Raw genomic sequence first — 14,839 nt, forward strand, 5'->3', positions numbered from 1 at the left:
TCCAGCTCCATTTTTCTTTCTCAAGATTGCTTTGGCTATTTGGGGTCTTTTGTGCTTCCATACGAAATGTAAAATTTTTTGTTCTAATTCTGTGAAGAATGTCATTGATAGTTTGATAGGGATTGCATTGAATCTGTAGATTACTTTGGGTAGTATAGTCATTTTCACAATATTGATTCTTCCAATCCAAGAACATGGTATATTTCTCCATCTGTTTATGTCATCTTTGATTTCTTTCATCAGTGTTTTATAGTTTTCCGAGTACAGGTCTTTTGCCTCCTTAGGCAGGTTTATTCCTAGGTATTTTATTATTTTTTGTTGCAATGGTCAATGGGAGTGTTTCCTTAATTTCTCTTTCTGGTTTTTCGTTGCTGGTGTATAGGAATGCCAGAGATTTCTGTGCATTAATTTTGTATCCTGCAACCTTACCAAATTCATTGATTAGTTGTAGTAGTTTTCTGGTGGCATCTTTAGGATTATCTATGTATAGTATCATGTCATCATCAAACAGTGACAGTTTTACTTTTTCTTTTCCAATTTGTATTCCTTTTGTTTCTTTTTCTTCTCTGATTGCTGTGGCTAGAACTTCCAAAACTATGTTGAATAAGAGTGGCGAGAGTGGACATCCTTGTCTAGTTCCTGATCTTAGAGGAAATGCTTTCAGTTTTTCACGATTGAGTATGATGCTCACTGTGGGTTTGTCGTATATGGCGTTTATTATGTTGAGGTTGGTTCCCTCTATGCCCATTTTCTGGAGAGTTTTTATCATAAATGGGTGTTGAATTTTGTCAGAAGCTTTTTCTGCATCTATTGAGATGATCATATAGCTTTATTCCTTAATTTGTTAATGTGGTGTATCACATTGACTGATTTGCATATATTGAAAAATCCTTGCATCCCTGGGATAAATCCCACTTGATCATGGTGTATGATCCTTTTAATGTGATGTTGGATTCTGTTTGATAGTATTTTGTTCAGGATTTTTGCATCTATGTTCATCAGTGATATTGGTCTATAATTTTCTTTTTTTTGTGGTATCTTTTTCTGGTTTTGGTATCAGGATGATGGTGGCTTCGTAGAATGAATTTGGGAGTGTTTCTCCCTCTGCAATTTTTTGGAAGAGTTTGAGAAGGACCGGTGTTAGCTCTTCTCTAAATATTTGATAGAATTCACCTGTGAAGCCATCTGGTCCTGGACTTTTGTTTGTTGTAAGATTTTTAATTATGGTTTCAATTTCATTACTTGTGATAGGTCTGTTTATATTTTCTAATTCTTCCTGGTTCAGTCTTGGAAAATTGTACCTTTCCGAGAGTTTGTCCATTTCTTCGTGGTTGTCCATTTTATTGGCATATAGTTGTTTGTAGTAGTCTTTTATAATCCTATGTATTTCTGCAGTGTCAATTGTGATTTCTCCCTTTTCATTTCTAATTTTATCGATTTGCATCCTTTCCCTTTTTTTCTTAATGAGTCTGGCTAAGGGTTTATCAATTTTGTTTATCTTCTCAAAGAACCAGCTTTTAGTTTTATTGATGTTTGCTATTGTTTTCTTCATTTCTATTTCATTTATTTATGCTCTGCTCTTTAAGATGTCTTTCCTTCTACTGACTTAGGGTTTTCTTTTTTCTTCTTTCTCTAGTTTTTTGTTTGTTTGTTTGTTTGTTTGTTTTTTTATACTGCAGGTTCTTACTAGGCATCAATTTTATACACATCAGTGTATACATGTCAATCCCAATCGCCCAATTCAGCACACCACAATCCCCACCCCACCGCAGTTTTCCCCAATTGGTGTCCATATGTCCATTCTCTACATCTGTGTCTCAACTTCTGCCCTGCAAACCAGCTCATCTGTACCATTTTTCTAGGTTCCACATACATGCATTAATATACGATATTTGTTTTTCTCTTTCTGACTTACTTCACTCTGTATGACAGTCTCTAGATCCATCCATGTCTCAACAAATGACTCAATTTCGTTCCTTTTTATGGCTGAGTAATATTCCATTGTATATATGTACCATATCTTCTTTATCCATTCGTCTGTCGATGGGCATTTAGGTTGCTTCCATGACCTGGCTATTGTAAATAGTGCTGCAATGAACATTCGGGTGCATGTGTCTTTTTGTATTACGGTTTTCTCTGGGTATATGCCCAGTAGTGGGATTGCTGGGTCATATGGTAATTCTATTTTTAGTTTTTTAAGGAACCTCCATATTGTTCTCCATAGTGGCTGTATCAATTTACATTCCCACCAACAGTGCAAGAGGGTTCCCTTTTCTCCACACCCTCTCCAGCATTTGTTGTTTGTAGATTTTCTGATGATGCCCATTCTAACAGGAGTGAGGTGATACCTCATTGTAGTTTTGATTTGCATTTCTCTAATAATTAGTGATGTTGAACATCTTTTCATGTGCTTTGTGGCCATCTGTATGTCTTCTTTGGAGAAATGTCTATTTAGGTCTTCTGCCCATTTTTGGATTGGGGTGTTTGTTTCTTTAATATTGAGCTGAATGAGCTGTTTATATATTTTGGAGATTAATCCTTTGTCCGTTGATTCATTTGCAAATATTTTCTCCCATTCTGAGGGTTGTCTTTTCGTCTTGTTTATGGTTTCCTTTGCTGTGCAAAAGCTTTGAAGTTTCATTAGGTCCCATTTGTTTATTTTTGTTTTTATTTCCATTATTCTAGGAGGTGGATCAAAAAAGATCTTGCTGTGATTTATGTCAAAGAGTGTTCTTCCTATGTTTTCCTCTAAGAGTTTTATAGTGTCCAGTCTTATATTTAGGTCTCTAATCCATTTTGAGTTTATTTTTGTGTATGGTGTTAGGGAGTATTCTAATTTCATTCTTTTACATGTAGCTGTCCAGTTTTCCCAGCACCACTTATTGAAGAGACTGTCTTTTCTCCATTGTATATCTTTGCCTCCTTTGTCATAGATTAGTTGACCATAGGTGCGTGGGTTAATCTCTGGGCTTTCTATCTTGTTCCATTGATCTATGTTTCTGTTTTTGTGCCAGTACCATATTGTCTTGATTACTGTAGCTTTCTAGTATAGTCTGAAGTCAGGGAGTCTGATTCCTCCAGCTCCACTTTTTTGCCTCAAGACTGCTTTGGCTATTCGGGGTCTTTTGTGTCTCCATACAAATTTTAAGATGATTTGTTCTAGATCCGTAAAAAATGCCATTGGTAATTTGATAGGGATTGCATTGAATCTGTAGATTGCTTTGGGTAGTATAGTCATTTTCACAATGTTGATTCTTCCAATCCAAGAACATGGTATATCTCTCCATCTGTTGGTATCATCTTTAATTTCTTTCATCAGTGTCTTATAGTTTTCTGCATACAGGTCTTTTGTCTCTGGGGTAGGTTTATTTCTAGGTATTTTATTCTTTTTGTTGCAGTGGTAAATGGGAGTGTTTCCATAATTTCTCTTTCAGATTTTTCATCATTAGTGTATAGGAATGCAAGAGATTTCTGTGCATTAATTTTGTATCCTGCAACTTTACCATATTCATTAATTAGCTCTAGCAGTTTTCTGGTGGCAGTTTTAGGATTCTCTATGTATAGTATCATGTCATCCGCAAACAGTGACAGTTTTACTTCTTCTTTTCCAATTTGTATTCGTTTTATTTCTTTTTCTTCTCTGATTGCCGTGGCTAGGACTTCCAGAACTATGTTGAATAATAGTGGTGAGAGTGGACATCCTTGTCTCGTTCCTGATCTTAGAGGAAATACTTTCAGTTTTTCACCATTGAGAATGATGTTTGCTGTGGGTTTGTCGTATATGGCCTTTATTATGTTGAGGTAAGTTCCCTCTACGCCCACTTTCTGGAGAGTTTTTATCATAAATGGGTGTTGAATTTTGTCAAAAGCTTTTTCTGCATCTATTGAGATGATCATATGGTTTTTATTCTTCAATTTGTTAATATGGTGTATCACATTGATTGATTTGCGTATATTGAAGAATCCTTGCATCCCTGCGATAAACCCCACTTGATCATGGTGTATGATCCTTTTAATGTGCTGTTGGATTCTGTTTGCTAGTATTTTGTTGAGGATTTTTGCATCTATATTCATCAGTGATATTGGTCTGTAATTTTCTTTTTTTGTAGTGTCTCTGTCTGGTTTTGGTATCAGGGTGATGGTGGCTTCGTAGAATGAGTTTGGGTGTGTTCCTTCCTCTGCAATTTTTTGGAAGAGTTTGAGAAGGATAGGTGTTAGCTCTTCTCTAAATGTTTGATAGAATTCACCTGTGAAGCCATCTGGTCCTGGACTTTTGTTTGTTGGAAGATTTTTAATCACAGTTTCAATTTCATTACTTGTGATTGGTCTGTTCATATTTTCTGTTTCTTCCTGGTTCAGTCTTGGAAGGTTATACCTTTCTAAAAATTTGTCCATTTCTTCAGGTTGTCCATTTTATTGGCATAGAGTTGCTTGTAGTAGTCTCTTAGGATGCTTTGTATTTCTGCGGTGTCTGTTGTAACTTCTCCTTTTTCATTTCTGATTTTATTGATTTGAGTCCTCTCCCTCTTTTTCTTGATGAGTCTGGCTAATGGCTTATCAATTTTGTTTATCTTCTCAAAGAACCAACTTTTAGTTTTATTGATCTTTGCTATTGTTTTCTTTGTTTCTATTTCATTTATTTCTGCTCTGATCTTTATGATTTCTTTCCTTCTGCTAACTTTGGGTTTTGTTTGTTCTTCTTTCTCTAGTTTCTTTAGGTGTAAGGTTAGATTGTTTACTTGAGATTTTTCTTGTTTCTTTAGGTAGGCTTGTATAGCTATAAACTTCTCTCTTAGAACTGCTTTCGCTGCATCCCATAGGTTTTGGGTCGTCGTGTTTTCATTGTCATTTGTCTCTAGGTATTTTTTTATTTCCTCTTTGATTTCTTCAGTGATCTCTTGGTTATTTAGTAACGTATTGTTAAGCCTCCACGTGTTTGTCTTTTTTACGTTTTTTTCCCTGTAATTCATTTCTAATCTCATAGCGTTGTGGTCAGAAAAGATGCTTGATATGATTTCAATTTTCTTAAATTTACTGAGGCTTGATTTGTGACCCAAGATGTGATCTATCCTGGAGAACGTTCCGTGCGCACTTGAGAAGAACGTGTAATCTGCTGTTTTTGGATGGAATGTCCTATATATATCAATTAAATCTATCTGGTCTATTGTGTCATTTAAAGCTTCTGTTTCCTTATTTATTTTCATTTTGGATGATCTGTCCATTGGTGTAAGTGAGGTGTTAAAGTCCCCCACTATTATTGTGTTACTGTCAATTTCCTCTTTTATAGCTGTTAGCAGTTGCCTTATGTATTGAGGTGCTCCTATGTTGGGTGCATATATATTTATAATTTTTATATCTTCTTCTTGGATTGATCCCTTGATCATTATGTAGTGTCCTTCCTTGTCTCTTGTAATATTCTTTATTTTAAAGTCTATTTTATCTGATAGGAGTATAGTTACTCCAGCTTTCTTTTGATTTCCATTTGCATGGAATATCTTTTTCCATCCCCTCACTTTCAGTCTGTATGTGTCCCTAGGTCTAAAGTGGGTCTCTTGTAGACAGCATATATATGGGTCTTGTTTTTGTATCCATTCAGCCAGTCTATGTCTTTTGGTTGGGGCATTTAATCCATTCACATTTAAGGTAATTATCGATATGTATGTTCCTATGACCATTTTCTTAATTGTTTTGGGTTTGTTTTTGTAGGTTCTTTTCTTCTCTTGTGTTTCCCACTTAGAGAAGTTCCTTTAGCATTTGTTGTAGAGCTGGTTTGGTGGTGCTGAATTCTCTTAGCTTTTGCTTGTCTGTAAAGCTTTTGATTTCTCCATCAAATCTAAATGAGATCCTTGCCGGGTAGAGTAATCTTCGTTGTAGGTTCTTCCCTTTCATCACTTTAAGTATATCATGACACTCCCTTCTGGCTTGCAGAGTTTCTGCTGAGAAATCAGCTGTTAACCTTATGGGAGTTCCCTTGTATGTTATTTGTCGTTTTTCCCTTGCTGCTTTCAATAATTTTTCTTTGTCTTTAATTTTTGCCACTTTGATTACTATGTGTCTCGGCGTGTTTCTCCTTGGGTTTATCCTGTATGGGACTCTCTGCGCTTCCTGGACTTGGGTGGCTATTTCCTTTCCCATGTTAGGGAAGTTTTCAACTATAATCTCTTCAAATATTTTCTCTGGTCCTTTCTGTCTCTCTTCACCTTCTGGGACCCCTATAATGCAAATGTTGTTGCGTTTAATGTTGTCCCAGAGGTCTCTTAGGCTGTCTTCATTTCTTTTCATTCTTTTTTCTTTAGTCTGTTCCGCAGCAGTGAATTCCACCATTCTGTCTTCCAGGTCACTTATCCGTTCTTCTGCCTCAGTTATTCTGCTATTGATTCCTTCTAGTGTAGTTTTCATTTCAGTTATTGTATTGGTCATCTCTCTTTGTTTGTTCTTTAATTCTTCTAGGTCTTTGTTAATCATTTCTTGCATCTTCTCAATCTTTGCCTCCATTCTTATTCCGAGGTCCTTTATCATCTTCACTATCATTATTCTGAATTCTTTTTCTGGAAGGTTGCCTATCTCTACTTCATTTAGTTGTTTTTCTGGGGTTTTTTCTTGTTCCTTCATCTGGTACATAGCCCTCTGCCTTTTCATCTTGTCTATCTTTCTGTAACTGTGGGTTTTGGTCCACAGGCTGCAGGATTGTAGTTTTTCTTGCTTCTGCTATCTGCCCTCTGGTGGTTGAGGCTATCTAAGAGGCTTGATGGGAGGTTCTGGTGGTGGGTAGAGCTGACTGTTGCTGTGGTGGTCAGAGCTCAGTAAAACTTTAATCCACTTGACTGTTGATGGGTGGGGCTGGGTTCCCTCCCTGTTGGTTGTTTTGCCTGAGGCAACCCAACACTGGAGCCTACCTGGGCTCTTTGGTGGGGTTAATGGCAGACTCTGGGAGGGCTCACGCCAAGGAGCACTTCCCAGAACATCCGCTGCCAGAGTCCTTGTCCCCACAGTGAAACAGAGCCACCCCCTGCCTCTGCAGGAGACCCCCCAACACCAGCAGGTAGGTCTGGTTCAGTCTCCCCCAGGGTCACTGCTCCTTCCCCTGGGTCCCGATGCACACACTACTTTGTGTGTGCCCTCCAAGAGTGGGGTCTCTGTTTCCCCCAGTCCTGTCAAAGTCCTGCAATCAACTCCCACTAGGCTTCAAAGTCTGATTCTCTAGGAATTCCTCCTCCCGTTGCCGGACTCCCAGGTTGGGAAGCCTGACGTGGGGCTCAGAAGCTTCACTCCAGTGGGTGGACTTCTGTGGTATAAGTGTTCGCCGGTCTGTGAGTCACCCACCCAGCAGTTATGGGATTAGATTTTACTCTGATTGCGCCCCTCCTACCGTCTCACTGTGGCTTCTCCTCTGTCCTTGGACGTGGGGTATCCTCCTTGGTGAAGTCCAGGGTCTTCCTGTCAATGATTGTCCAGCAGCCAGTTGTGATTCTGGTGCTCTCGCAAGAGGGAGTGAGAGCATGCCCTTCTACTCCGCCATCTTGGTTAATCTTGCTCTCTAGTTGTTTTAAGTGTAGGGTTAAATTGTTTATTTGAGATTTTTCTTGTTTCTTGAGATGAGATTGAATTGCTATAAACTTCCCTCTTAGAACTGCTTTTGCTGCATCCCATAGATTTTGGGTCGTCGTGTTTTTGTTGTCATTTGTCTCTAGCTATTTTTTGATTTCCTCTTTGATTTCTTCTGTGATCTCTTGGTTATTTAGTAGCGCACTGATTAGCCTCCATGTATTTGTGTTTTTTACAGTTTTTTTTCCTGTAATTGATTTCCAATCTCATAGCGTTGTGGTCAGAAAAGATGCTTGATACAATTTCAATTTTCTTAAATTTTCTGAGGCTTGATTTGTGACCTAAGATGTGATCTGTCCTGGAGAATGTTCCGTTTGTACTTGAGAAGAAAGTGTCTTCTGCCAATTTTAGGTGGAATGTTCTATAAATATAAATTAGATCTATCTGGTCTATTGTGTCATTTAAAGCTTGTGTTACCTTATTTATTTTCTGTTTGGATGATCTGTCCATTGGGGTAAGTGGGGTGTGAAAGACACCTACTATTATTGTATTACTGTTGATTTGTCCTTTCATGGTTGTTAGCATTTGCCGTATGTATTGAGGTGCTCCTATGTTGGGTGCATAAATATATTGTTATATCTTCTTCTTGGATAAATCTTTGATCATTATGTAGTGTCCCTCTTTATCACTTGTAACAGTCTTTATTTTAAAGTCTGTTTTATCTGATATGAGTATTGCTACTCCAGCTTTCTTTTGATTTCCATTTGCATGGAATATCTTTTTACATCCCTTCACTTTCAGTCTGTATGTGTCCCTAGGTCTGAAGTGGGTCTCTTGTAGACAGCATATATATAGGTTTGTTATTGTATCCATTCAGCCAGTCTGTGTCTTTTGTTTGGGGCATTTAATCCATTTACATTCAAGGTTATTATCGATATGTATGTTCCTATTACCATTTTCTTAATTGTTTTGGGTTTGTTTTTGTGGGTCTTTTTCTTCTCTTGTGTTTCCCGCCTAAAGAAGTTTCTTTAGCCTTTGCTGTAAAGCTGGTTTGGTGGTGCTGAATTCTCTTATCTTTTGCTTGTCTGAAAAGCTTTTGGCTTCTCCATCGAATCTGAATGAGATCCTTGCTGGGTAGAGTAATCTTGGTTATAGGTTTTTCTCTTTCATCACTTTAAGTATATCCTGCCACTCCCTTCTGGCCTGCAGAGTTTCCGCTGAAAAATCAGCTGATAACCTTATGGGGATTCCTTTGTATGTTATTTTTTGTTTTTCCCTTGCTGCTTTTAATATTTTTTCTTTGTATTTAATTTTTGTTAGTTTGATTAATATGTGTCTTGGTGTGTTTTCCGTAGGGTTTATCCTGTATAGGATTCTCTGTGCTTCTTGGACTTGGGTGACTCTTTCCTTTCCCATGTTAGGGAAGTTTTCAACTATAATCTCTTCAAATATTTTCTCAGACCCTTTCTTTTTCTCTTCTTCTTCTGGGACCCCTATAATTCGAATGTTTGTGTGTTTAGTGTTGTTGCAGAAGTCTCTGAGATTGTCTTCAATTCTTTTCATTCTTTTTTCTTTATTCTGCTCCTCAGCAGTTATTTCCACTATTTTGTCTCCCAGGTCACTTATCTGTTCTTCTGCCTCAGTTATTCTGTTATTGATTCCTTCTAGTGTATTTTTCATTTCAGTTATTGTGTTGTTCATCTCTGTTTGTGTGTTCTTCAGTTCTTCTAGACCTTTTTTAGACATTTCTTGTATTTTCTCAATCCGTGCCTCCATTCTATTTCCAAGATTCTGGATCATCTTTACTATCATTACTCTGAATTCTTTTTCAGGTAGATTGCCTCCTATTTCCTCTTCATTTTTTTGGTCTTATAGGTTTTTACCTTGCTCCTTCATCTGTGACATTTTTTTGCCTTCTCTTTTTTTTTTTTTTTTTTTATTGAGTGGGATTTTGTTCCTGTCTTACTGGTTGTTTGGCCTGAGGCTTCCAGCACTGGAGTTTGTAGGCTATTGGGTAGAGCTGGGTCTTGGTGCTGAGATGAGGAACTCTGTGAGACCTCACTCTGATGAATATTACCTGGAGTCTGAGGTTCTCTGTTAGTCCAGTGGTTCGGACTTGGAGCTCCTACCGCAGGAGCTTCCGTGCAATCCCCAGCTCATGACCCAAGATCCTGCAAGCCATGTGGGGTGGCAAAAAAAAAGAGAACAATAACAAAGTAAAAAATAAAATTAGACTAGGAAACTTAACAGATATGTTAGAAAGAATATAAAAATGAAAATATAGATGAATCAACAACCGAAAGGTACATCATGAGCACAATAGTAAAAAAGAGGAGGAGGGAAAAGAAAAAAAAAAAGGGGGAGAAGGGAAGGCCTTGGCTGTGGAGGGTGGGGCCTAAGCAAGGGCAAGGTTTGTGTGGTGGGTGGGGCCTATGCTTAGTACCCACAGGGCTGGAAAAGGCCCTGGGGCTGTGGGGGGTGGGGCTTAGGTTCAAGAAACAGAAGGCGCCCAGGCATGCCCCCCACCCCTGGTCTCAGAGGACAGGGGACCTCACCTGGGAGCCCAGCAGGCTTCCTGGGTTTGATTGGGCAGGGCAAACACCCTCCTCTCCTCTCCTGCTCCTCCAGTGTGGGAGGGCCCCTCCTACCTGCCTCTCCTGATCTCCCTGACCTCCCTCCTATGCTCCCAGGACCCACGCGGGGCTTTGGAGGGGGGGTACCCTCTTGGGAGCTCAGCAGGCTCCCCAGCCCGAGTGGGCCAAGCGATCACCCTCCACTCTTGTCCTGCTCTTCCCGGAGAGTCCCTCCCACCTGCCTCTCCTGATCTTCCCTGCCTCAGGGGTTCCAATCCTGTCTGGCCTCCACTTCTCCTCCCTCGTCAGTCCCCCTACGTCCTACTGGTTCACTTTGGGTTTCCTCCCATCTCCTTGGGTGTTGGAGTCTCCCACCAGCTGAGGGAAGGCGCCCTAGTTGTGGGGAGAAGCTAACTCCACGTCTTCCCACACTGCCATCTTGACTCCAGCTCCCCAATGAATTCTTAAATTCACATATTTTATTTTTTTCAGTTTTAGTGTATCCAATTTGGTTTTACTAAGAGATCCCATATCTTTGCTTAAATTCTTCATTTTTCATCTATTTTTTGTCATATTGTCCATTTCTTTTATACATTTATAAAAGTTATTTATTTATTTATAAATATTTATTTATTTATTTGCCTGTGCCAGGTCTCAGTTGTGGCACACAGGATCTTCATTGCCGTGTGCGGGATCTTTGTTGCAGCATGTGGGCTCCTTTAGTTGAGGCATGCAGTATCTAGTTCCCTGACCAGAGATCGAACCCGTGCCCCCTGTATTGGGAGCACAGGGTCTTAACCACTGGACCACCAGGGAAGTCCCAAAAGTTATTTTAATGTTTTGTCTGCTAATTATAACATCTAGGTCAACTGTGATTTTGTTTTATTTAATTTTTTTTTCTACTGATCATCAGCTTTCTTTTTCCTCATGACTTGTATTAAAAATTGTATAGAGGGCTTCCCTGGTGGCGCAGTGGTTGAGAATCTGCCTGCCAATGCAGGGGACACAGGTTCGAGCCCTGGTCTGGGAAGATCCCACATGCCGCAGAGCAGCTAGGCCCGTGAGCCAAAATTACTGAGCCTGCGCGTCTGGAGCCTGTGCTCCGCAACAAGAGAAGCTGTGATAGTGAGAGGCCCGTGCATCGCGATGAAGAGTGGCCCCCACTTGCCGCAACTGGAGAAAGCCCTCGCACAGAAACAAAGACCCAGCACAGCCATAAATAAATAAATAAATAAAAATAAATAATTAAAAAATGGAAAAGGAAACAACCCAATAGCACAAATTAAAAAAAAAAATTGTATAGAAAATAATTGTAGAGGCTGAACTGGTATTATTTTCCTGCAGAAAAACCATGCTTTTCCTTTGTCAGATAGCTAGATTGAGCTGTTGATCAGTTCAATCAGGAGTTGACCTAAGCCAGAGTTTTGTTTCAGAATTATTGAGCTTTAGTTTACCTCTGGTTTCAAATGTCTTTAGAGTGAAAATTGTCCTATTGTATAATAAGGCCCTTCCTATAGCAGCATTCTGGGATATAAGCATCTGAAGACTAAGAAAATCTCTCTCTATGTGCCTTTCTAGCTAAGCCTTTGATTTCTTATGTCACTTCAGACTCAGCAAAAGCATAGGCCGTGGAAAAACCAGCTTTGCATTTGAGGCTCCTCCAGTTTTATGAGGTTCACATAAGTCCACATGACCATTAAAATATCTGTTATTTTCTCCTTACTTCAACAAAGTCCCTCTGCCTATAGCAGGCTCAATCCAATGCCCACCTATGTCTATACTTGCTCCCAGAGGCAAAATTAGCTGTTGATCTGTGTTCACCTAGGAAAGGCTCATCCCTTTCTGAAGTTTAATTCCTTTAGACTTATTTGCATCCAAAGTGCTCCTGTATCTTTAAAAGCTTTATAATTTTTGTAACCTCTGTTTATTTCTATTTACTATAGTGTGAAGGATTGTTTGGCATGTCCTTCTATATCCTAACCAAAAGTGAAATCCTGGAAAAACTATTAAGAGGAGTTGTTTTCATGCAGCGTACACCCAATGCTATGGTGCCATGATCATTGATAACTTATAATGGGGAATACTAATATTTTTAAAGTATTTTAATTTTATTTGTTCCTCCTTTTAATTAAAAAATAAAGTTTCAAGAAATAATTTATAAATATAAGAAGATACAATTTTCTTATTTCTAAATGGAAAGTCTACATTTATAAGACATGAATGACATGATTTATAATACCATTTTGTAGAAATGCATTCCATTTTTCTTTTATTTTAGGAATTTTTGGAATGTGCTCATGAAGCCTGCGAAGTACATAATCTTCAGCCTGTTAAATTTTTTCTTGAAAAAATGATTCAGACATATGAGATGATGATTGTTAGACATGGGTAAGATTATAGATTATAGATAGTCTGCCATAGTTAGATGTTGTTTTTTAAGTTAAACTATTAAAACAACTAAAATTTGTGAACTAAAAGACTCAGCAAACTTTGTATGCTAGGTAGGCTAGGGAACAACGCCCCCCTCCCCACCATCTCCATTCCAGTAGCTTAAAAACAAAGGTTTATTCCTCTCTCATGTTACCTGTCCAAAAAGGAGTGGTAAGGAGTACTCATTCAGTGATGTAGCACTAATGACCACCACAATTTGCCCTTTTGATCATCAAATATGTTATTTGCTCTACTTCATGCACATAGAACACACTTTTCCTTTCCCAGGGAGACAACCTAAAAGTTCTGATCAATCAATGAACCAGACTCAAAGTATAGGATCTCTAGGTGATGCGTGATAGTTTGTGTATCAGATTTGGAAGCTGTTCTTCTTGCTCCAGAGACCTAAAACTACAAAGACAAGTTATCTGCCCTGCATACATCCAGTATTATAATAGTGGGTTTACCAGAGCAGGATTATCAGAGCAAATACTCCCATTCAGAAACTGAAGAATAAGAGACAAAGCCAACACTTGTCAGTAGCAGTTCTGAAACCCAGCTGTGCGTGTGGGAGCCCAGTTCCAGAGATAGATTGTGAAACTAATGGAGTTTAAACTTCAGAACCTCTTATTTGTAGAGGCCCCTCCAGGGAGTCATAATCATTTTATATATAATTTATTGGAAAGGGTGTCATTAAAGTGGCGGTGGACATTTTTGTGTTTGTAATTACATATATATTTTTTTCCTTAGAAAGCTTTCCCCACCAATTGTATAAACTGAAATCCCCATAAAACCTGGATCTATTTCTGCTTGATTTTGCTCCTTGAGAGAGGCTTTCCAGTAACCTCTGCTCTGTGGACGTTGGTTCAACCTTTTGAGAGGTCTTTCTATCTCCATTTTCTTCCCTGGTCACATGTGAGGTGGACAATAGAGAAAATATCCTTGGGAGCTGAGAAATGTTTTCAGCCCACTTACTGCCTATAGAAAGTTGAAGTCTCAAAGGTCATGATTTTTTTAAATGCAAAATTTAAAAAAAACCAAACCTTTGTATTATATAAAATTTCAAACATATATAATAATAGAGGGAATTAGTACAGTCAACCCTCATGCATTCAGTACCTAAGAGTCTTCTTTACATCTTAAACATTCACATGTGTTTTAAGCCTAGACTCATGGTTTCTTTGTCAGTAAACTCTCTCAAAAACTATTTAATAAGTTTATTTTTATTTGATTCCAGGTAGTTCCATGTGCCAGTAGCCACAACTATAGTCCTTATTAAGTCATACCTTTCTAAACTTCCTTGTAGTATCCTTGAACATATTAGGCTTAGGTGAGAGGGCCCCACCCTTAATCTATTTTCCCTAAATTATCTCACCATCCTGAAATGATTACTGGGAACCATATTAATCTTTCATAGGTTTTAATAAAGTGATACAATGGCCCTACTCTTGATTTGATCCTTGATACTAGGCTGAGTTGATCTTTGTTGTTCAAAGATTTTCTCAATTTATGTTTTACCAATTGCAGGTGAGAATAAATTACCTCATTCAATCCCTCAAGTCTCTGAATTTCTCAACTCCCTCTACTTTCATTCCTGCTTGCAAACTGGCCATATTTTCTTAAGCTTATTTCTTTTTGTAGTTCCTTGTTAAATACAGCCATCAGCTGCCAATATATACTAATAATATTCTGTTCACTATCCTTTTCCCCTAAAACTACAATTTCATTAGATATATTATCTATCTTCCAGGTTATCTCAGGGATAAATTTACCAAATGTTTGATCATTGCATAACATTAATTGCCAATCCTTTAGCCGCCACCCACAACCTAGCCTCTAAGCCAGTGCCACTTATTTTAGTCTTTTTTATTATGGCAAGAATGCCTTTTGCCCTTCTAGTTACCAATTTCTATCAATAAGGATGGGCTAGGTTATTCCATAGAAACAATCAGCACCCAAATCTTAGTGACTTAAAAACAAAGATGTATTTCTCATTCATACTGTTTCCATTATAGTTTAACAGGGAGGTTCTGCTCATCATAATCACTCAGGTCCCAGGCTGTTGGAGCAGCCACCATCTCAACATTGTGCGTCCCAGGTGTGCTAGAGGGAAAGGAGAGCTCTGTAAGGTCCCTCACTGGCAATTATCTATTCCCTAAGAAGCAACACCCATCATTTCCATTTATTACTCCTTAGTCACCTAGTATTCTCACAAGAGAGTGAGGAATCCTATGCGCCAGGAGAGAGGAGATTCAGAAATTTTTGGCAAAGAGCACTATAGCAAGTGAAAT

The 14,839-nt window shown here is 38.5% G+C and overlaps 1 protein-coding gene across 1 annotated transcript in view; it reads left to right on the forward strand.

Moving 5' to 3' along the window:
- The window catches only part of DNAH12 (dynein axonemal heavy chain 12), a 246,848-nt gene that overhangs the window by 119,644 nt on the left and 112,365 nt on the right, over positions 1–14,839 (forward strand). Inside the window, exon 31 of the mRNA XM_028169151.2 lies at positions 12,397–12,506. Within this exon, the coding sequence (XP_028024952.2) occupies positions 12,397–12,506 (110 nt within the window). The remainder of the gene's footprint in view (positions 1–12,396; positions 12,507–14,839) is intronic.

Source organism: Balaenoptera acutorostrata, chromosome 10, assembly GCF_949987535.1.
Source record: "Balaenoptera acutorostrata chromosome 10, mBalAcu1.1, whole genome shotgun sequence".
NCBI classification, from domain to species: domain Eukaryota; kingdom Metazoa; phylum Chordata; class Mammalia; order Artiodactyla; family Balaenopteridae; genus Balaenoptera; species Balaenoptera acutorostrata.